The sequence below is a fragment of the Macaca nemestrina genome, chromosome 14, assembly GCF_043159975.1.
Source record: "Macaca nemestrina isolate mMacNem1 chromosome 14, mMacNem.hap1, whole genome shotgun sequence".
Lineage (NCBI taxonomy): Eukaryota > Metazoa > Chordata > Mammalia > Primates > Cercopithecidae > Macaca > Macaca nemestrina.
Window position 1 is genome coordinate 5,867,466 of NC_092138.1, and position 24,969 is coordinate 5,892,434.

Here is a 24,969-nt window from a genome sequence, read left to right on the forward strand (position 1 = left end):
AAGGGGAGAAAAACCCCAAATGACAAAACTATAAAATAATTTGTCTTAAAACTAATTTTTACACTGGAAATTTCTTGGCTATACATTAATTACGGTATTAGGGCAGTATTTTTAATTCTTATAAGATTAACAACATGGACTATGTTTTCATTTGGTGTTCTATTTCATTCAAAAAGCAGATGTTAAATCTCCTGGGAAATCACCAAAATGAAAAGGAAGACTTTATATCATTTTCATAAACTAATATTCACCAAAACACGAATGTTTATTACACAATAATAAAATGACACAAGTTTAGAGTCAATTAGTTGAAGCGGACTGAGTGTAGCAGTTACAACAAATATCTTAAGCACAGTTCTCTAGTACAACACACTGCATTTCACCCTAGAGAAAGAATGCTGGCAAAGATCTCTATCACATGGAAACTGTTCTTAAAGCTGCTGGGCCCTGAAATTTTACTCAGCAGTTTGAAATCAAGCCATAGCTTTTCTCATTCACCCTCCCACTTGGGGCTAATGCACAGACATGAACATCTATTGAGGAAAACCACAAAAAACTTCAAAACAGCTACAACGGTAGGCTTACTTTTCATATATTATTTTAAATATTGTTTGTTAAAGTGTGACTCAACTAATAGGCTTAAAAATGTAAAGGCCATCTCTGGTTTAAGTTTCAGTTACCTCAAACAATTAATTTTTAACAAGTACTTATGTATATCATCGCATAACTTTAACATCCACGCAGGCAAGAATAGGGTGCTGCAAAAGTCACAAATCCATTTTATTCTTCATTTTCAACCTCTGGATTTTTGACAAACTGGCATCTATAATGCAGCATCAGCAACTCTGAGTGATTCTGTTTGAAGTTACTTAAGAAAAAGTCTGAAATGTGCACCCACCAGAGAAAATCCGTTGATGAGCCTAAAGGAATCTTTTCTATTACATTCCTCAAAGTTCTTTGATTAAAGTTCGGTATTTCCTCCAGCCTGCAATACTATTCTTTCAGTTTTCATAGTTTAAATTAAAAATACAATACTATTAACTAAAAATTGTGATCACCTATTAAAATTACAAAACCAAGAAAATTTAAAATGTATGGCTTTTCCTATATTCTGTACCACCTAAAGGTGTTAATGACTACTTTTCATAATATTAAATTTAAGTTTTAAAACTTTTCTTGGAACTTGTTTCTGTTCATACCAATACAAATCAAGAGTTCTTATAAAGTAGCTAAGTTGAAATATGATATTTTTAACTCACATGAGACAGGATCTTGGGACTTCATTTTAACTATTTATACTACAGGTATCCTAAGAACATTTCAATTAAATATTAGTATGTCTGTTGAAGGCACTTAATTAAGAAACTTAAAATTATCAATCTTTCTTGAATTTCTGATAGAGAAGAAATAAAACTATTTTCCGAAACTATTTTTCAGAATGCTCACTGATATGTAAAAACTGCTGGCATCTAATTAAAGATCACTAAGGGTTAAATACTGTTCTCTGGCCCTTACTGCGCACACCCTGCCAAAACATCCTCTAAGCTTTTAAATATTGCTTCGATGGTCTGAATTTTTATTTCCAGGGAAAAAGAGAGTTTTGTCCCACAGTCAGCAGGCCACTAGTTTATTAACTTCCAGTCACCTTGATTTTTGCTAAAATGAAGACTCTGCAGTCTACACTTCTCCTGTTACTGTTTGTGCCTCTGATAAAGCCAGCACCACCAACTCAGCAGGACTCACGCATTATCTATGATTATGGAACAGATAATTTTGAAGAATCCATATTTAGCCAAGATTATGAGGATAAATACCTGGATGGAAAAAATATTAAGGTACTTTATTTCTACTCTAAATTTAGCTTCTAAAATACTGCCCATTTAAATGCATGTTTTTGTTTTTCCTGAATGTGTCTGATAAGGTAAGGGGAAGGGAAAATCACTTTAAATGATTCAAATGAATTCATAATAATTGTCCCTAAGATTATATTTTTAGAGTATGTATGCTTTTCAAATTAATAAATGGTACCTATGGTAACCAAACATTATCTATAGTAACCAAAAAATAATTAAAGAAAACTAGACTTTAAGATGGTCTCTGACCAGTTGTAATTTATATATTAAGTAATATTACACAATGCCCTATATTTGCAACGTTGTGTTGCCTTCAAAAATAAATTAGCAGAAATGTGTATATGGAGAAATAAAGATGAATTATCAGCTTAAGGTTATTATTATAGAAAACAATTTTAAGAAAATAAATAAAAGAGTACTGGTTATTTTGATATCAATAGCATTCCACAATAATTTATATATGCCATCTACATACAGTACCAAAAACTGAAAACCTACTCGATATAGGACTTTCTTTTTAAATCAGTTTTAACAGTTTAGACCCTCTATCAATTTGTACCAAGTAACTGTAACTGTCATTGAGTTAACACTGCAGGGGTGACGTTATACCACATCATTCATTCTCTAACTTTATGGACAAAGTAATTACTTGTGGTTTTCTTGACACACAGAAATGAATGCTGGATAAGGAAAAAGTTAATACAGCACATTAGTATCTGTTGCCCACTATGTATGACACATACACATATACACTGGAAAATGAGAAATTCAGCCAAATATATAACAATACTGATTGTTTCAGAAGTTCTTCTCCACTATAAATTGGATGATAAAGACTGTAACATTGACCAGTTACAACTGCTACTTTCTCTTTTCTTTTTTTGCAGGGGTACACGATGAGCAAATGTTAACACCACAGTTTCTTTCTTTCAGTTAATGCTTTTAATATGATAGCATTATTTTTGCCCATCACTAAGACACAAAGGATAGGTATTACTAATTATAGCTTCAAGTTAAAGAAAAAAAAAAGCCCATCATAACATAGGCTACTGCCTCATTTGGATGATTTGAATCTATTAAAAACACTTTGAAGATTCCCTGATCCCCAAAGAGTTTAGAGATGATTTTTCTCTCTGATTCTTCTCTTTACAGGGCTTTAGAAGTTTCTTTATCTTACTATAAATGCAGGATTTAAGATATTTGTGGAGTGGAGTAGAATCCAACAGGACTTGATGTGCAAACACAGAGTAGAGGGAAGAAGTTCAACCACCTCACAAATGGGAGAATGAAGGTGAAGGGCAGAGTCAGGAGTCAAGACCAAGACTAAAATGGAACATGCTTACAAAGGACAGAAAGAATAGAACACCACATAATACACTGTAATCCAATGGCAGAAAACGTACTCTCCAACAATAGGAAAGAGAGGATTTAAATTATATCTACTCCAATTTCCCCAGAATTAAAGGCCTACACCATTAGGTGTTAAGGGTAGATAAGGTAAGCTGGAATAAAAGGGCTCCAAGAGCCAGGGCTTAATGGAGGGATATAGGTAATTAAAGGGTCACCCCAAGAAGAGACCTAAAGACCTTAATCAGTAGTTTATACTTGTGACATGGCTAGAGCTCTAGTCTTGCTCAAAATGGTAGAATCTGAATGAGAAACTCAGTTCAGACAAGACCCTTGAGGAATAGTTTCACTTCAGAAAAACTTTCATTCCAATTCAGGGAATTCTCACCCAGCTTTCATTTGGAATTTCAATAAGTTCAATATTTATTAAGCACTGAGTATAGCTACTGGAGATATAAAAATAAAAACACCTAGTTCTTTTACTCAAGGAGCTCATAGTATAGAATAAAAACAAGCTAAAAAATATTTACACTGTAATTTAATAAATGATAAAATGGAAATATGTATGAAAGCCTAATGGAGCACAAAAGAAATGCCACTAATTGTAACTATGAGAAGGTGCCTGTGATCCCTCGGTTTTACAGTAACACAGACTTAATCAAGCTAGGTAACAAACTTTTATTTTTCCAATAGGAAAAAGAAACTGTGATAATACCCAATGAGAAAAGTCTTCAATTACAAAAAGATGAGGCAATAACACCATTACCTCCCAGGAAAGAAAATGATGGTAAGTATCATCTAAATATTTTTCAAATGGATCCTTTATAAATAGCTATAATGGACTTTATTCCTTGTGGTAATCAAAAACTGACTCAAGATACAGTAAATACAAACAGTGGAATTTTGTTTCCAATGATAAAGTCAAACAGGTGTACTGGGAGTGCACACCATTTGCCATCCCACATTATAAGTGACAAGTGTGGAATGAGAACTTTTGAGAACAACCAAAGCTTAGCCTCCACAAAGTGTGGTTTCTGTCCATATAAAATCTATTCAAGAAATACTTAAACAAGGATTATTTGCCAAATACAATGTACAGCCTCAGTATACGGTAAATATAATTACTGCCTTTGAGAAACTCACAGAACAGAAACATACATATACATCAATAATTATCACATACATTTCAATTACAACAATAGAAAACTTGTCATGAAATAACAAATTACAAGTCCTACTTAATAATTCCTGTGTATTGGTTTACTCTTACTCTATCACGGAACGTTATTTCACATGAAAACATGACAAAAACCACATATTAATTTCTATATTGCTACAATAAAATGAAAATGAACCATAACAGAAAATAAAGCTTAAAAAACGAGAAGTATGATAGTAAAAATAGATTTGAATAAATATAAAGACATCCCAGGCTGGGCGTGGTGGCTCTCGCCTGTAATCCCAGTACTTTGGGAGGCTGAGGTGGGTGGATCACAAGGTCAGGAGTTCAAGACCAGTCTGGTCAAGATGGTGAAACACTGTCTCTACTAAAAATACAAAAAATTAGCCAGGCGTGGTGGCAGGTGCCTGTAATCCCAGCTACTCGGGAAGTTGAGGCAGAGAATTGCTTGAACCCGGGAGGCGGAGGTTGCGGTGAGCTAAGGTCGCACCACTGTACTCCAGCCTGGGCGACAGAGCGAGACTCCGTCTCAAAAAAACAAAAAAACAAAACAAAACAAACAAAAAACAAAAGACAGCCCTTCTTCTTGGATAGAATGACTCAAAATCAAAAAGATGTCAGTTCTTTCTAAATTTATAAATGTTAAACAATCCAACTAAAATTACCAATAAATTTTTTTATGAAGCTGGAAAAACGGATTCTAGAATTCATATGGAACAACATATAACAAATAGCAAGGGAAACAGTGAACAATGACAAGTATATGTAGGAATCAGATGTATTACACATTAAAATATATTATAAAACTCTATACTTTAAAAAGTGTGATACTGGTATATGAATAGACAAAAAGATCAATGAAATAGAATAGAAAGTCCAGAAACAGACAAAAATACACTTGAAAATTGAGTACATACTAAAGGTACCAACCCAAATCACTGAAGCAAAAATGGTATTTTAAAAAAATGGTGCTGGGAGAAAAAGCCATTTGAAGAGGGGTACATTTAGATCCATACCTTACACAAAAATAAACTCCAAATAGATTAGCAATCTGAATGTATAAAATGAAACCATACAAGTACTAGAAAATAATCTGGGTGCAGGGCGCCTCAAAATCCAGAGACAACAATAGAAAAGAACAATAAATTTGACCCTACAAATACCTGTGACAAAGTCAAAGGCAACTAAAAACTGTGAAAAATATTTGCAACATATACTACAGATAAATAGTATAACTAAAGAGCTAACAGATAATATAACTAAAAATAAAGAGCTAGTATCTCTAATTTTATAAAGCACTCTTAAAAATCAAAGAAAAGAGATTAACCAAAAATCCACTGGAAAAATGACAATTCACAAGATAATTTAAACGATTTGACCCAAATAAATGTTCAATCTCACACAGAGACATACAAATTAAAATTACATTGAGATACCATTTTTAACCTACCTGATTGAAAAAACTGACGTATGACAACACATTAATATATTCCATGAGCAAGGCTTTGGGGTAAGACACTCATACACGACAGCAGGAAGGCAAATCAGCACAATGCTTTTGGACAGGAACTTGGCAATATCCAACAAAATAAAAAATGCATTTACTTTTTGACATAAGAACCAACTTTGAGGCCGGGCGCGGTGGCTCAAGCCTGTAATCCTAGCACTTTGGGAGGCCGAGACGGGCGGATCACGAGGTCAGGAGATCGAGACCATCCTGGCTAACACGGTGAAACCCCGTCTCTACTTGAAAAATACAAAAAAAGCTAGCCGGGCGAGGTGGCGGGCGCCTGTAGTCCCAGCTACTCGGGAGGCTGAGGCGGGAGAATGGCGTAAACCTGGGAGGCGGAGCTTGCAGTGAGCTGAGATCCGGCCACTGCACTCCAGCCTGGGTGACAGAGCAAGACTCTGTCTCAAAAAAAAAAAAAAAAAAAAAAAAAAAAAAAAGAACCAACTTTGAGTGTTTATTTTTTGAGACAGAGTCTCACTCTCAGGCTAGTATACAGCATTATGATCTCGGCTCACTGCAACCTCTGCCATTTGGGCTCAAGCGATTCTCCTGCCTCAGCCTCCCAAGTAGCTGAGATTACAGGCATGTGCATGCCAGGTTAATTTTTATATTTTTAGTAGAGACAGGTTTCATCATGTTGGTCAGGCTGATCTTGAACTCCTGACCTTAAGTGATCCTCCTGCCTTGGCCTCCCAAAGTGCTGGTATTACAGGCGTGAGCCACTGCACCTGGCCAACTTTGAGAAATTTATCTTGATGATATACTCCAAAATAAAATACAAATGCAAAATCACTAAAGCATTGCATGCAACTGCAAAATATCAGAAATAATTTAACTGCCCAAATACTGAAGAGTAGTTGAATAAACAAGGGTAAATCCAACAGAAGAGAATACTATGCAGTTGTAAAAATGAATGAGGAAGATCTCTAAGAATTAACATGGAGTGATTTCCAGGATACACTATGTGAAAAAAAAAACAAAGTGTAAAAGAATATCTATAATATGTCGTCTTTCATGTAAGAAAGAAAAGGATATAAGAAAACATATATGTATCTGCTTATTTCTGTGAAAATAAATACAGGCTAAAAAGAAATTGGGGGAGAGGGGATGGCAGTTCTCTGCGTATACACTTTTTAATGTAGATTTAATTTTTAGAACAATGCTGTTTCGTACAGTCAAAAAACCAAATACATATATAAATGAAATCAACAAGAATAAGGTAAAAAGAACCCAAATTGGAATACAAACATACAAACATAAACTTAATTATATTTCAAATTAATAACACACCAAAGGAGGAAAAAACTCTAAGTAACTGTTAAACACAGCATTTTGCCTATATACCTTCAGGCTAAGGACAAAAAAGAACTACAAACAAATACGAAGCTCCAGTGAGTAGGTTTGCTATGCACAGTGTTACGACTTAGCAATATTGGAACTACTTAATGAGTGTGCCAGAACTAAGTAAATATATTGTAAATAATGAGAGCCAGGTTCCTCACTGTCAGGGAAACATTACAAATATGGAAAGGCAGAAGGCTAGAAAGAACGCTGTGGAGTCGGTTTGGAATAGAAGATACTAGTATTAACTCGGGGTTTGTATATATAAAGAGATACAGAAATATAGAAATGTTTATCTGTTTATCTCTATGTGTGTATATGTATACACATTAGTATATGTTATACATATGCATGTATATTGTATATGTTTCTATCCATATATGTTGCATGTATGTGTATTATCTATGGAGAAAGAGACAAATAAACACACACATTTATTTCCTAGCTGTCTCTGCTGAAAGAGCCTAGAAGCAACATTGATCTCAATGGCAATGAGCACACTCAGCACCTACATCTTGGTTTCTAATACCATTCTCCACTAAAAGACACCAATGGTGGCCGGGTGTGATAGCTCATGCCTGTAATATCAGCACTTTGGGAGGCTGAGGCAGGTGGATCACCTGAAGTCAGGAGTTTGAGACAAGCCTGGCCAACATGGTGGAACCCCGTCTCTACTAAAAATACAACAACAACAAAAAATTAGCTGGGCATGGTGGTACATGTCTGTAATCTCAGCTACTTGGGAGGCTGAGGTAGGAGCATCACTTGAACTCAACAGGCAGAGGTGCAGTGAGACGAGACTGCGCCATTGCACTCCAGCCTGGGTGACAGAGCAAAACTCTGTCTCAAAAACAAATGAACAAACCAAAAAAAAACCCCAATGCTTTCTGAAGAGATAGCTGATTTCAGGGTTGGGCAGGAAAAATGCAAGGTTAGTTTGGGACATCTTGCTATTTTAGAAAATAAGGAAGTTCTCAAAGAATAATGAGGGAATTTTTTTTTTTTTTTTTTGAGACAGGGTCTTGCTCTGTTACCCAGGCTGAAGTACAGTGGCATGATCATGGCTCACTGCAGTCTTGACCTCCCAGGCTCCAGCAATCCTCCTGTCTCAGCCTCCCAAGTAGCTGGGACTACAGGCACGTGCCACCACACCTGGCTCATTTTTGTATTTTTTGTAGAGATGAGGTTTCACCATGTTGCCCAGGTTGGTCTCAAACTTCTAGACTCAAATGATCCGCCCGCCTCAGCCTCCAAAAGTGCCGAGATTACACACCTGAGACACTGCACCCAGCCTCCCGACAAAATGTTTTTAAATGCATCAAAACATATGAAAGAAATAGATATAAAAGATGTTTATTGGAAGGCGAAGGTGAGAGGACTGCTTGACCTCAGGAGTTTGAGACCAGCTTGGGCAACATAGTGACACCATGTCTCTACAAAAATTTTAACCAAAAGCCAGGTGTGGTGGCACAAACCTGTAGTCCCAGTTACTTGAGAGGCTGAGGCAGGAGGATCACTTGAGCCCAGGAGGTCAAGGTTTGCAGTGAACCATGATCATGCAACTGCACTCCACCCTGGGTGACTGCGTGAGATCTTGTCTCAAAAAAAAAAAAAAAAAAAAAAAAAAGTATGTAAGATCTGTACACTGAAATCTAGATAATGCTAAGAGAAATTAAGGAAGACCTACATATGAGGAGAAATGTATTATGTTCAAGGTCTGGAAGACTCAATATCATTAAGATGTCAGTTTTCCCCAAATTTAGAAATTCAACACAATCCCAATCAAAATCCTAATAGGTTTTTTTGTTTGTGTAATTAACAAACTGATTCTAAAATATATCTAAAAATATAAAGGACCTAGAATAGTCTAAACCACATTGAAGAAGAAGAAAGTTGCAGGATTTATACTAACAAGACTATTATAAAGGTACAGAAATCAAGACACTGCAGTATTGGCATAAAAATGTTGAAGTGGATCAACAGAACAAAATAGAATCCAGAAACAGGCTAGCATGAAGTAACCAACTAGTTCTTGACAATGTGACAACACAATTCAATGGGGAAAGAATAATCTTTTTCAAAAATGGTGCTGAAAGAACCAGACAACTATAGGAAAATGTTTCAAAAAAGAATCTTAACCCTTCCTGGCACCATATATAAAAATTAGCCCAAAGTATACCGCATACCTAAAGGTAAAGATCTTAAGCTATACAACTTCTAGAATAAAATAAAGTGTCAAATCTTGGTGGTCGGCAAACATTTCCTAAATACAACACAGAAACCATGAATTATAAAGGAACCAACTGTTCTTCATTGAAATTTAAAATGTTTCATTTCCAAAAGGAAAACTAGTAAGAGGAAAAAAAAAAAAAAAAAAAAGATAAGTCATCAAAGAAAATATATGGATGCCAAACAAGGACATGAAAAGATGTTAACACCATTAGTTATCAGAGAATGCAAATTAAAACACAATGAGATACTATAACATGCCCTACATTTCAATTGCTAAAATTAAAAAGCCAGACCATACCAAATTTTGGCAAGGATGTGGAGCAGCTGGAACTCTCATATGCTGCTGGTAGGAATGTAAAATGGCACAGTCCTTTGGAAAATAATTTGACACTTTCTTCAAAAGATAAAACATACATTTATAATAAGACCCAGTCATTCCACTCCTTAGGTACTTACCCAAGAGAAATGAAAGCATAAGTCCACACAAACTTACACATAAATTTCTTTGAAATAGTGAAAACATGGAAACAACCCAATGTCCATAGGAAATGACCATGTAAATTGTATATACTGAGACAATTGAATACTACTGAGTAATAAAGAAGAATGAACTACTGATACAGATTGAAACTCAAAATAATAATGCAGAGTGAAAGAAGCCAGAAAAGCGAGTAGATACTACATGATTCTTTTACTATAAAATTCTCTTAAATGCAAACTAATGTATACTGACCAAAAGCAGGTCAGTCATTGTTCGAGGATAAGAGTGGGAGGGAGAGATTACCAAAGGGCAGGAGAAAACTTTTTGGAGTGACAGTTATGTTAATTAACTCACTTGTAGTGAAGGTTTCATGGGGGTATACATATGTAAAAATCGTATATTTTGTACAATTTAAATACATGCAATCAATTGTAAGTCAACTAACCACAAAAAGCTGTAGCAGGAAAAAAAGCTTGAAAGGGCACTCACTGCCTAATCTGTGACGATTTGATTATTAAAATAAACATGGATTATGACTCATGGGACACAATGCATGTTGATATGAAAATATCAATTAAAATTTCAAAAAATAGGCTGGGCGTGGTGGCTCACACCTATAATCCTAGCACTTTGGGAGGCTGAGGCAGGTAGATCACCTGAGGTCAGGAGTTCTAAATTAGCCTGGCCAACATGGTGAAACCCAGTCTCTACTAAAAATACAAAAAAATTAGCCGGGCATGATGGCACTTGCCTGTAATCCCAGATACTTGGGAGGCTCCTGCTTGAACCCAGGAGACGGAGACAGCAGTGAGCCAAGATCACGCCACTGTACTCCAGCCTGGGTGATGGAGCAAGACTTCGTCTCAGAAAAAAATAAAAAAATTCAAAAAATAAAATTTGGCATGTTTATTTAATATATTTAAAATATATCAAAACAGGTCAGGTGTGGTGGCTCACGTCTGTAATCCTAGCACTTCGGGAGACAGAGGCAGGCAGATCACTTGAGGTAATGTTTGAGACCAGCCTGGCCAACATGGTGAAAACTTGTCTATATTAAAAATTCAAAAAAATAAAAAAAATAGCCATGTGTGGTGGCATACGCCAGTAATCCCAGCTACTCAGGAGCTGAGGCAGAAGAATCGCTTGAACTGGGGAGGTGGAGGTTGCAGTGAGCCAAGATCACACCACTACACTCCAGCCTGAGCAACAGGGCAAGACTCTGTCTCAAAAATATGTAAGTAAATAAATAATAAAATATATCAAAATATATAAAACAAGTTCATATTGATATAAAAAAATAAGAAGAGAGTGCCAACTAACAAATATAGAAGGAATGATGGAATTAGACAATCACTATTTGGTTACTCACAAATGATTCAGGTAAGAATCATCAATGGATGCTAAAACTAGCATATGAAAGTACAATGTCACACTAGACATTTAGATTCTCAAAGTACTTCTCCAGAATTACTTATTAGTTATGAAGTGAAAAAATATTAACTTTACTCAGTGAGCAACACGGCACACACTACTTGAAACAAGTGACCAAAGATATTATCAGGAATGGGATAAACAGATATCATGTGCTTTTGGACACACAGCACTGAGGATCCATGGTACTCCTGCCAAAAATGAGAAACCTCTGTCAACTGAAAGGCATTCTGCAGAATAAATGCCCTGAAAAATAAAACTAAAGAAAAAAAAAAAGCTCTACACTTTTCAAAAACAGAAAAAGGTATAAAAAACAAAGATTAAGAAATGTTCCAAGAGGTATGACAAGTAAAGTAATAAATGACTTGGGGTGCTAAGGGATCCAAACAGTGCCTATGATTACTCTAATTTTCAAGTTAATGGTTTCCTTATTTAACTAGTGGTTACTAAAATCTAGCTACTGTCACCAGTCTGAAATATGTTTCTCACACATCAAACTTAATAAATCAAGCTTATGTTTACCTCAACTCCCGCTTTGTAAATTTTTTTGGTTTTCAAATAAGGAAATGTAACTGTCAATCAATTCAACAATTAAGCAATTACCAGTAAAACAAAATAAAAAGAGATTCTCAAACACTATTCTGGTGAATTATCAAGACAACATAGGTAACGAGTTACCATGACTATCTTTCTTATGATTCTGTAAAACATCTCTTCAAATTAGTAATAGCATTCATAATAGCAATAATTTTACTACTAGAGGCGAAATATTTTCAAACTATTGTTCATATTTTTATGATTTTATTTCCCAATTTAGAAATGCCCACGTGTCTGCTGTGTGTTTGTTTAAGTGGCTCTGTATACTGTGAAGAAGTTGACATTGATACTGTACCACCCTTGCCAAAGGAATCAGCCTATCTTTACGCACGATTCAACAAAATTAAAAAGCTGACTGCCAAAGATTTTGCAGACATACGTAAGTTAAACTGAAATATGATTATTAGTATTTAACTCATATAAATACAAGTTTCTATATAGTTGCTGCCTATCACACATAGGTTTGTCACCTGGAGTATATAAATATCAAACATGTTTCACAAAAGTCCATTCATTTGTTGGTGAATCATCTTTCCACTTAGACCCTGTGATCTTTGTTTACTGGCGACCTCACTGTCTATGACGACAGCCCATCTAACACATGGGCAACTATATCTTCTCAACTCCAATACTTCAAGATCCCTTGCTCTGACACTGAGCAACACCAATATAACTGGGATGCTTTTCCAACCACAATGTTTTATTTTCTACCTGCACTAAAAAAACACAGAAACCGCTTTTTCTTACTTTAATGGTTCTTAAACCTGGCTGCATATTAAAAATATCTTGGGAAGTGTTTTTTTTTTCTTCTTGCCCCACCCCGAGATGGAGCCTTGCTCTGTCACCCAGGCTGGAGTGCAGTGGCGTGATCTTGGCTCACTGCAACCTCTGTCTCCCAGGTTTAAGTGGTTCTCCTGTCTCAGTCTCTCAAGTAGCTGAGGTGCGTGCCACCACACCTGGCTAATATTTGTATTTTTAGTAGACATGGGGTTTCACCATGTTGGCCAGGCTGGTCTCGAACTCCTGACTTTGTGATCCACCCGCCTAGGCCTCCCAAAGTGCTGGGATTACAGGCATGAGCCACTGCGCCCGGCAGGGAAGTATTTTTTAAATACTGATACTAGGTCCTACTTCCCAGGGGTTGTAATTCAGATCTGGGGTAGGGCCCAGGCAACATCATTAAAAACAAACTCCTTGGATGATTCTAATATGGAAATAGTGTTGAGAACAGTGGAATTTAATTCCTTACCAGGTCATTATCAATCTTGAACTTCTAGCAAACCTTAACTCAATTAGAGTGTTGCCATAAGCACACCAGAATGCTCCAATTCTGCAGCACCAAATCCCAGTCCTAGATCACTAATTCCTTGTCAGTTTTCTAGACTCCTAATATCGTCGTCAAGAGTTCTGAAAAAAATCACACCAAGAAATGCATACTGGCCCCACTATACATTTATGAGATTAACCGTAACCAGAGTCATGCTGCTGATGATAGCTCCCAAATGTGGACTGAAGTATAGTTGATCCTTGTTATTTGTGGATTCTGTATTTGTGAATACCCACTTGCTAAAATTTATTTATAATCCCAAAATTAATACACATGGTGCTTTCATGGTCATTCTCAGACACGCTCAGAGTGGCAAAAAATTTGAATTACTTGACATGCACATTCCCATCTGAGGCTGAACAAGGTAACACTGTCTTCTGTTCCAGTTTTCATACTGTAAATAAATGTTCCGGTTTTCATACTGTAAATAAATAGACCGTTCACAGTCTATTTAATGACATGTTTTTCACATTTTTGTGCTTTGTGTTTATGATTTTGCTGTTTATTGAGTTTTGTTTTTTGGGAGGTGTTTTTGTTTGAGACAGGGTCTCGCTCTGTCGCCCAGGCTGGAGTGCAGGGGTATGATCTCGACTCACTGCAGCCTCTGCCTCCTGGGTTCAAGGGATTCTTGTCCCTCAGCCTCCCGAGTAGCTGAGACTACAGGCATATGCCACCACACCTGGCTAATTTTTTTATTGTACTTTTAATAGAGATGAGGTTGTGCTATGTTTGCCAGGCTGGCCTTGAACTCCTGACCTCAAGTGATCCGCCCACCTTGGCCTGCCAAAGTGCTGGGATTACAGGCATAAGCCACCGCACCTGGCCTGATTTTGCTGTTTAACATGACCCAACACATGGTGCTGAAGTGACGTCTAACATCCCCAAGCACAAAAAGGCTGTAACATGCCTACAGGGAAAATATGTTAGATAAGGTTTGTTCAGGCATATTGAGTTACACTGCAATATTAATGATTCAACAATATATATTAAGCCAAGGGTCCTTAAGCAAAAACACAAAAAGTTATGTACTAATTAGTTGATGGAATTATGTACTAATTAGTTGATTAGAAATGTGTGACCAGAGGCTCACAGGAACATAACCCTGTATTTCTCCTAGGAATAATGGTTCAGTATTTACACATTCAGCACTTGTGGTAATTGTATAGAACACGATTCCTGTGAATAAGAAACAATTGTATTTCCTAATTATCCCAGATATAAGTGATGCACACGCAAGTACACACACACACACACACACACACACTGAATTTCTCTCTCAATCTGTGTCACTTTAACAAATCAGGGAACATCTTTGTCTTTGTTGTTGTTAAGCGATAAGGCATAGAGAGATTAAGATTAAGATAACATACTCAGAATCACAATGCAACATGCCAGCAAAAAAATCAAAAAATATTACATGATTCCAATCAAATGTAATACTTACTTTCCATGATTTGAAATAAGAATTTCTTTCAAACTGCCTGACCATCCCGAGGAATTTGAACAGAGAAAGATGAAAAGACTCGATTAACTTTAAGATCACTTTCAAACCTGAGATTCTAGGACTCCAGTCAGAAAGGGCATCAATTTCAGGCACAAAGAGGTGTTCAGTGATCTACCAGGCACTAAAAATGAAAGATGCTTGAGTGATCTGTTAAACAAATGCTTTTCTTCAGTCCATACAGTAAGAATTTTAGTTATTTAGTTGTTTTTTGTATATTTTTCCCTCTAGCTAACTTAAGAAGACTCGATTTTACGGGAAATTTGATAGAAGATATAGAAGACGGTACTTTTTCAAAACTTTCTCTGTTAGAAGAACTTTCACTTGCTGAAAATCAACTACTAAAACTTCCAGTTCTTCCTCCCAAACTCACTTTATTTAATGCAAAATACAACAAAATCAAGAGTAGGGGAATCAAAGCAAATGCATTCAAAGTAAGTATCTTATAGTAAAACTAAGCATAGTATGAGTGACAATATGATAGATAAAAGAGAAACTTTGGTCTAGAATTGTATTTTGATTACACTTAAAAACTATTTTGATTTAATAAATGAAGACATTATTTACATAATAAATAATCATCCTACTAGGCTCATTCAGCCTAACTTATACCCATATCTCAGCTAAAATATATAACCTTTATTTTATTTCATGGGACTATTTTGTTTCTCATTTTTTCACTTGTTCACACAGCAAATATTTATTTAGACAGACATGGTTGGCCCCCTCATGGCACTTACAGTCTACAAAAGCTCAAAATGGGACACTCCTGTGTTTCCTTTTCCTCACAATGTCAGCAAATTATAAATACCAGAAAAACATAAAGATCCAAAAGTAAATACTGAATTTAACTTTTAATATTTAAAAATACTAGACTATGAAATTCCATAGGGAGATTTTCCTTTGAATTTCATGATACCATGTAATACAAAATTTTTTATGTAGTAAGAATTAAATACATTTCTTAATTTAACAATTCAAGGAAATATTATGTAGGAAAAAGGTAAGGTAATCTATTTTGGTTTAGGTAGACAATTTGTCTCAAAATGCATGGTCTACAGAAGTAATCACTTTAGCCCAGGATTTCCATAGCTCTGATGTAATCATTCCCCAGATAAAATGATGATCATGCCACTCCTGGTAACAGACATAACCTCATTCAAAAGGCAAGGTTTCTTGTTTCTAAAGGTAACCTCGGAAAGGACCTAAAACTATCAAATATTCATTATCATAAAGTATATGATAATCACACACAAGTAAATTCTGTCAAAAATGTACAATCTGTTAGAAAGTGTAGAAATAGTCCATTTTTTCATTTTTCATTACAATTAAGGTATCTTTTATCAACTTTAAGGGACATTTTAAAGTTATATCAGAGTTCATCTGATGTTTCTTATAAGGAACTCAGAAGTTAAGGGACTCTTAGGGTACTTTTTAAAAGCAGAAACACCTTTTTTTTTTTTTTTGAGATGGAGTCTTGCTCTGTCGCCCAGGCTGGAGTGCAGTGGTGCGATCTTGGCTTACTGCAACCTCCGCCTCCCAGGTTTGAGCAATTCTCCTGCTTCAGTCTCCCAAGTAGCTGGGACTACAGGCAGGCACCACCACGCCCGGCTGATTTTTGTACTTTTAGTAGAGATGGGAGTTGGGCCAGGCTGGTCTCAAACTCCTGACCTCAGGTGATCTGCCCACCTCGGCCTCCCAAAGTGCTAGGATTACAGGCATGAGCCATCGTGCCTGGCCTTTTTTTGTTTTAAAGTTGTAATTTGAAAATATTAATTTGAGTTGGTCACTCTTTGAATAACAGACATGTTAAAAACCTATAAAAGCTGATCAGGCCAGGTTCAATGACTCACGCCTGTAATCCCAGCACTTTAGGAGGCTGAGGCAGGCGGATCACTTGAGGTCAGGAGTTCAGGACCAGCCTGGCCAACATGGTGAAACTCTGTCTCTACTAAAAATACAAAAATTACCTAGGCATGGTGGTGGGCACCTGTAATCCCAGCTACTTGGGAGGCTGAGGCACGAGAATCGCTTGAACCTGGGAGGCAGAGGTTGCAGTGAGCTGCTGAGATTGCACCACTGCACTCCAGCCTGGGCCACAAAGCAAGACTCAGTCTCAAAAAAAAAAAAAAAAAAAAAAGAAAAAGAAAAGGAGTTGATCAACATTTCACAAAAAGAACGTTTGAATATTCTGGGGTTTACACAGGAATTACAGATGGGATTTATGACAAGTTGGTATGAAAATAATATACTTGGCCAGGCACAGTGGCTCATGCCTGTAATCCTAGCACTTTGGGTGGCTGAGGCGGGCGGACTGCCTGAGCTCAGGAGTTCGAGACCAGCCTGAGCAACATGGTGAAACTCTGTCTCTACTAAAATACAAAAAATTAGCCGGGTGTGGTGGTGGGCACCTGTAGTCCCAGCTTCTTGGGAGGCTAAGGCAGGAGAATTGCTTGAACCTGGGAGGCAGAGGTTGCAGTGAGCCAAGATCATGCCACTGCACTACAGCCTGGGCAATACAGCGAGACTCCATCTCTAAAAAAAAAAGAAAAGAAAATAATAAACTCAGCTGCCCTGTAGTTTTGTTTAATGTCCTAGGCTGCTACAGTCACTAGTAGAATTAGGTTATTCTAACTCATGTAAATGAGACTGACTGGGAAGACCAGAGCTTGATGCCCATATGGTGGAAGGGTAGGATGCTTAAGAAAGTATTAAAATAGCAACACAGAAAAGAATTAGCAAAATCTAGCACAGGATGCATATTGAAGATAAGGTAAAAGAGTAATGTCAGGGGAAATTACAATTATACACAATAATAGGTTACTGATCATGAAGAATAATCCAATATTAAGCCCTTAGGGAAAAAAAACCTGCATCAAGCTGTTTACTAAACTGCTTTGGGAAACATCTTGCTAAGCACACACTCTTTTTTTCTTTCTTGAGATGGAGTCTCGTTCTGTGGCCCAGGCTGGAGTGCAGGGGCACAATCTCGGCTCACTGCAACCTCCACCCCCTGGGTTCAAGCAATTCTCCTGCCTCGCTTAGGCCCCCTAGTAGCTGGGATTACAGGCATGCACTACCACACCTGCTTAATTTTTGTATTTTTAGTAGAAATGGGGTTTCGCCATGTTGACCAGGTTGGTCTCGAACTCCTGACTTCAAGTGATCCGCCCGCATTGGCCTCCCAAAAATTGGGATTACGGGCATGGACCACAACACCTGGCTAAGCACACACATTTCTTTTTTTGTTTGTTTTTGAGACAGGGTCTCACTCTGTCGCCCAGGCTGGAGTGCAGTGGTGCGATCTGGGCTCCCTGCAAGCTCCACCTCCCGGGTTCACACCATTCTCCTGCCTCAGCCTCTCTAGGAGCTGGGACTACAGGTGCCTACCACCACATCTGGCTAATTTAAAAAATTTTTTTAGGCTGGGCGCAGTGGCTCATGCCTGTGATCCCAGCACTTTGGGAGGCTGAGGCAGGCAGATCACGAGGTCAGGAGATCGAGACCATCCTGGCTAACAAGGTGAAACCCCGTCTCTACTAAAAAAATACAAGCACACACATTTCTAAGGAGTAACCACTTAGCTAGAAATTGGTGGAACTGAGATGGGAAACTCCAGAGGTACAGGAGAGGGTACGGCAGCACCAGGGTCAAAATTCAATCCCACGTAGGGACTCATCTCATTAGCTCCTATCAAGACAAACCCAAAGAGTACCAAAAGTTGGCATTAGAGCTGGATATTCAGAGATCAGATGAATGGACAGAAAGGTGGGGTATGTGGCAGAGCTCCACTGGCCATCATAAAGGATCAAAATACACTACACGTGAAGCCAGAAAAAAACCCTAACAAGAAACTACCATATGAACAATTGATACAACTGATGTATTTATATCAATATGCAAGTCTTTATATATAATCACATACTCATATGCACATACATATTGCTTGAATCCTGTGAAAGAATGTACAGAACCTCAATAACACTCACATGAAATTTTCCTTATAGAAACTGAATAACCTCACTTTCCTCTACTTGGACCATAATGCCCTGGAATCCGTGCCTCTTAATTTACCAGAAAGTCTACGTGTAATTCACCTTCAGGTATGATGGTTCCTTTCACAATATCTGACTCTAATTACCTATGAGTCAAAATCCTGTGACTCATTGGGAACCTCACTTATTCACATACAAAGTTTGGTTAGATCACTGTAGTAGTGTGATAGCTGAATGCCTGCCTATCAAAAAGACTAGGCTCATGAAATTTCTTCCCAGAAGTCCAGATTCCATCCAGAGCATAACAAGTAGACCCGCACAGTAGGTGTGAAGTCTGTTCTTGATTGTATTTGTCTCCAGGTGTACATTTGAGTATTTCCTAATTAATCTGACACAAGGATTTGAAGTGAGGGGGCACTCACACCTCTGACTTAGGTTTCCTTTACCCATTATATAGCATATGAAAGGTTGATTTCAGATTTCTGAATAATTTTTTCCTCTTTTTTTTTCAGTTTAACAACATAGCTTCAATTACAGATGACACATTCTGCAAGGCTAATGACACCAGTTACATCCGGGACCGCATTGAAGAGATACGCCTGGAGGGCAATCCAGTTGTCCTGGGAAAGCATCCAAACAGTTTCATTTGCTTAAAAAGATTACCAATAGGGTCATACTTTTAACCTCTATCAGTACAACATATAAACTAAAGTACACATACATTTATAGTGTGTCTCAACAATGTGTAAAGGAACTTAAGTATTGGTTTAATATTAACTTTGTATCCCATTTAGAAGGAATTTGATATTTTAAGCAAGGATGTTAAAACTCTTACATATAAGTAAAAAGTAAGACTGAATGTCTATGTTCAAAACAAAGTAATATGAAAATATTTAAACAGCATTACAAAATCCTAGTTTATACTAGACTACCATTTAAAAATCATGTTTTTATATAAATGCCCAAATTTGAGATGCATTATTCCTATTACTAATGATGTAAGTAAGAGGATAAATCCAAGAAACTTTCAACTCTTTGCCTTTCCTGGCCTTTACTGGATCCCAAAAGCATTTAAGGTACGTGTTCCAGAAACTTTGAAAAGCTAAATGTTTCCCATGATCACTCATTCTTCTTTTATGATTCATACATTATTCCTTATAAAGTAAGAACTCTGTTTTCCTCCTATCGAGGCAGCTATTTTATTAAATTTTCACTTAGTCTGAGAAATAGGGGATAGTCTCATATTTAGGAAAACTTTCCAAATAAAATAAACGTTATTCTCTGATAAAAAGCTAATACAGAAATGTTCAAGTTATTTTACTTTCTGGTCACACAGTTAATGTCTTCAGTAAAATATTTTCTCTATCTAAATATTAACATTCTAAGTCTACCAAAAAAAAAGTTTTAAAGTCAAGCAGGCCAAAACCAATATGCTTATAAGAAATAATGAAAAGTTCATCCATTTCCGAGAGGGTAACCATAAAGTTCTCTATGGCAAAGTCTTTCAAATATGAGATAACTGCAAAATATTTTCCTTTTATACTATAGAAATGAGAATCTCATCAATAAATTACTTCAAACATAAGATGAAAACAGAACATTCTGTGGTGCTAGTGCACACTACCTTCCCACCCATACACATCCACGTTCACTGTAACAAAGTGAATATTCACAATAAAGCTTCTGAGTAACTTTCTGATTACTCATGATAAACTGATTACTCATGATAAACCTAGGTCAGATAAACTGATATGACTAACTGCAAGAGTCAAGTATTCTATCGGAGAGTAATAGTTTATGATGACTCAGTGCTGCCAGAGTAAAGTTTCTAAAATAACATTCCTCTCGCTTGTTCCCCACTGAAAGTATTAGTCTACACATTGCACTGAAGTTAAACGCAAAATTATCAGTGTTTTAGAAATATGAGTCTGGACTGTGTAAATAAAAGTACAAACATTATTTCCATCATAAAGTAAGTATTGAAATCAAGTTGTCTCTGTGTGCTATTCCCAGAATACACACTTATTCCTATTTTTAAGCATTTGCTTCTGTTTTTTTTCCCTACCTAGAATGTCAGATGTTTTTCTATTATCTCCCCATTTGTCAGTTCACCTGAAGATAACATTTTTCATTAAAGCATCTGAGATCTAAGACTACAATTATTATTCTAACAATGATTATTAGCTTGTTCACTTATTTTGATAACTAATGATCATAACTATTATACTACTTTCTCATTATTTTGTGTGCATGCCTCATTTCCCTGTGACTTAAACCTCACTGAGAGCGCAAAATGCAGCTTCATACTTTATACTTTCAATTGCCTAGCCCGATAGTGAGCACATTTGAATTGAATATACAATAAATATTGCAAAATAAAATCCATCTAAATAGAAGGGTTCTGTTTTATTTGGAAAAATTGAATCTTTAAACTGTCATAATATTGAATGTCATCTTTCTAGTTTTCAGAAAAATAATGTATTCTTATATTATTTTTATGATAAAACTTATGGAACAAAACACCATAAAATAACTCTCAGATTAAGAAAAAATTCAAAAGTCAGTAGTTTTAGATAAGATGATGATAAGTGAGAAAGAGCATTGGTAAAAGGTATGAATTCTAGAATTAAAGAAATAATTTGGGGATTTCTAGATAAGAGGATATGAACATGCATACCTTACACCTTCATATACACAACCTTAAATCACAAATAAAACAAAATAAACAATACAAATTATACCACCAAGATCCAGAAGATATCAGAGGAAATCATTACAGAAAGTAAAAATATGCTGTCTCCATTATATTCATAATGTTTCATTCTTGACACTAATAATTAAAGAGGCTTTAAATTTTAAAATAATTTACTTCTTACATTGCTGAAAAAAACTAAAGACATACATAAATGGAAAGGTATCTTGTGTTTATGGATGGGAAGATTTAATGTTGTTAATACAACAATACTATCCGATATGATATGCAGACTGAACACAGTTGCCATCAAAATCTCAATGATGCTTTCACACAAATAAAAAAGAATTCACCTTAAAATTCATATGGGGCCGGGCGCGGTGGCTCAAGCCTGTAATCCCAGCACTTTGGGAGGCCGAGACGGGCGGATCACAAGGTCAGGAGATCGAGACCATCCTGGCTAACACGGCGAAACCGCGTCTCTACTAAAAACACAAAAAATTAGCCGGGCGAGGTGGCGGCGCCTGTGGTCCCAGCTACTCGGGAGGCTGAGGCAGGAGAATGGCGGGAACCCGGGAGGCGGAGCTTGCAGTGAGCTGAGATCTGGCCACTGCACTCCAGCCTGGGCGACAGAGCGAGACTCCGTCTCAAAAAAAAAAAAAAAAAATTCATATGGAACCTCAAGAGACTCCCATCTTGAAAAGAAGAATAAAGATAGAAGACTCATATTTCCTAACTTCACCATTTACAACAGAGATACAGTAATGAAAACAGTGTGTGGCTGAGCGCAGTGGCTCACACCTGTAATCCCAGCACTTTGTGAGGCTGAAGTGGGCCAATCACTTGAGGTCAGGAGTTCGAGACCAGCCTGGCCAACGTGGTTAAGCTCCGTCTCTACTAAAAATTCCAAAAAATTAGCCAGGTGTGGTGGCGGGTGCCTGTAATCCCACCTACTGGGAGGCTGAGGCAGGAGAATCACTTGACCAGGAGGCAGAGGTTGCAGCGAGCTGAGATCGCACCACTGCACTCCAGCCTGGGCAACAGAGCAAGACTCTGTCTAAAAAAAAAAAAAGAAAACAGTGTGGTACTAGCATAAGTACAGACATACAGACCAATAGAATAAATTAAATAGCCCAGAAATAAACCCTTCCAAATAGGGTCAGATACTTTTCAACATAAGTACAAAGACCATTCAGTGGAGAACACCAGTCTCTTCAACAATGGTGCTGGGAAAACTGGATATCCATATACAAAAGAATGATGTTGGACACCTACCTTATGTAATATTAAAAAACGAACTAAAAGACCTAAACTTAAGGGCTAAATTATAAAATTCTTAGAGGAAAATATAGAGGAAAACCTTTATGAGATTGAATTTGGCATGAAATTACTTGGATTTGTCACCAAAAACACAGGTAAAAAAGAAAGAATAGATAAAATGGTCTCCATCGAAATTGAAAACTTTTGGGAGAGATTTGTTAAAGGATACAAAATTACAGTTAGGTAGGAGGAATAAGTTCTATACCATTGTAAGATGACTACAGTTAACAATAAGGTATAGTTTCAAATAGCTAGAAGATACTGATGGTTCCCAACACAAAGAAAGGGTAAATGTTTAAACTGATGGAAATGCTAATTACCCTGATCTGATCACTCTACATTATACATATTGAAACATCACTATGTACCCTATGAATATGTAAAATTACTATTAGTCAATTAAAAATAAATTTTAAAAATTAAAAATTTCTCTTCATCAAAGGGCACTATCAAGAGTCAAAAGACAACCCAGAGAAAGTATTCTGAAATCATATATTTAAGAAGAAATTAATATCTAGAATATATAAATAACTCTACAATTCAACAACAAAAAACAACCCAATTCAAAAATGGGCCAAGGACTTGCAGAGACATTTCCTCAAAGATATACAAACGGCCAACCAGCACATAAAAATATGTTTAACATCACTAACCATTAGGAAGATGTAAATCAAAACCACAATGAGCTATCACTTCCTACCCATTAGGTTGGCTATAGCCAAAAAAAAAAAAAAAAAGCAGAAAATAACAGTTATTAAAGTAGTTGTAGAGAAACTGAAGTACTTGTGCTTTGCTGGTGTAAAATGGTACAAGCACTGTGGAAAAGAGTATGCGGTTCTTCAAATAATTAAACATAGAATTACCTTATGATCCAGCAATTCTATTTCCAGGTATATAATTACACTTAAAAGAATTGAAAGGGGCGCAAACAGATATTAGTACACTAATGTTCACGGCTGGATTATTCACAATAGCCAAAAAGTAAAAACAACCAGTGCCCATCAGCAAATGAATGGATAAACAAAATGTATATACATTTAATGGAATATGATCCAGCCTTAATAAAAAAAAATAAAGGCGGGGGAGGGCACTGGGCTTGGGAGGCCAAGATAGGTGAATTGCTTGAGCCCAGTAGTTCGAGACCAGCCTGGGCAACATGGCGAAACTGCATCTCTACAAAAAATACATAAATTAGCTGACATGGTGGCAGGCGCCTGGAGTCCCAGCTACCTGGGAGGCTGAGGTGGGAGGATCACCTGAGCCAGGGACAGTCGAAACTGCCATGAGCTGTGAATGCAACACCAGACTACAGCCTGGGTGACATAGTGAGACCCTGTCTCAAAAAAAAAAAAAAAAAAAAAGAAATCTGACACTTGCTATGACATAGAGAAACTTTGAGGACATTATGCTAAGTGAAAGGTCAATCCACATATATGAGGTACCTAGAATACTAAAATTCATAGAAACAAAAAACAGAACAGTGGTAGCAAGCGCTAAGAGAAGGCAGGAATGAGGAGCTAATGTTTAATGGGTATGTTTCAGTTGGGATGATGAAAAACTTCTGGAGAAGGATAGTGGTGATGGTTACAAAACATTGTGGATATTGGTGATGGTTACAGAACAATGTGATTGGTTTTTTCCACCCTAGTAATGTTAAAACTAGCAAAGACCAGCTCCTAGAAGGTCTCTACCCTCTATAGGAAAAATACACCAATTATACCTCCATACCTGCCTGGAAAGCACATAGAGTCAAATCAGCTTTGGAAATGGAGACTAGTGCTCCCATTTTCCATCACCCATTCAAATGCATAAGGAAACAGCAACATTAGGTGATTCATTTATTACCGTAACAGCCAGCACACTCCCTCGTCATTACTGTATTGTACCACTTGCGAAGCAGAAATATTTAATTTTTCTGGCACAAGACTACATATGATAAAATATAACAAAATCATGAGAACACCTCAAGGTACTGTAGTACAGAACTGCCCATGTTTCTTTGTGGAAAAAAATCCTAGGCCTGACAGATTTTATCAGCTCAACCAAACAGAATAAATAATAATAATAAACAATAGAATCCCAAATAAAGGAGAGTTAGTACAAGTCCTAAAAACAATAGTCATGACCTGGTTAGGCTTTTGAGGGAATCTGAACCTTGAAAT

At 36.7% G+C, this 24,969-nt stretch overlaps 2 protein-coding genes across 7 annotated transcripts in view; one reads left to right on the top strand and one right to left on the bottom strand.

Moving 5' to 3' along the window:
• Positions 1-24,969, bottom strand: part of CENP (centromere protein P) — a 275,211-nt gene that overhangs the window by 196,222 nt on the left and 54,020 nt on the right. The gene's annotated exons all lie outside the window — the stretch shown is intronic.
• LOC105498855 (osteoglycin) lies at positions 381-21,191 on the top strand. Of its 2 annotated transcripts, none has more exons than XM_071077553.1 (7): positions 381-575; positions 1,668-1,835; positions 3,894-3,987; positions 12,193-12,351; positions 15,032-15,234; positions 18,808-18,903; positions 19,308-21,191. In XM_071077553.1, exons 1-7 carry the CDS (start codon positions 396-398, stop codon positions 19,476-19,478), a joined length of 1,071 nt encoding a protein of 356 aa, XP_070933654.1. In that variant the 5' UTR covers positions 381-395; the 3' UTR covers positions 19,479-21,191. The 2 variants fall into 2 exon arrangements, with proteins under 2 accessions (XP_070933654.1, XP_011769514.1); XM_011771212.2 differs by having other exon boundaries at positions 448-575; positions 1,587-1,835.

Excerpts from the sequence above, each read along its gene's own strand:
- LOC105498855 (XM_071077553.1), top strand. The coding sequence starts at position 396 with ATGCTGGCAAAGATCTCTATCACATGGAAACTGTTCTTAAAGCTGCTG. Across the intron at positions 576-1,667 it reads ACTTCAAAACAGCTACAACG|ACTCTGCAGTCTACACTTCT; the intron begins GTAGGCTTACTT and ends GCTAAAATGAAG. Across the intron at positions 15,235-18,807 it reads TCAAAGCAAATGCATTCAAA|AAACTGAATAACCTCACTTT; the intron begins GTAAGTATCTTA and ends TTTTCCTTATAG.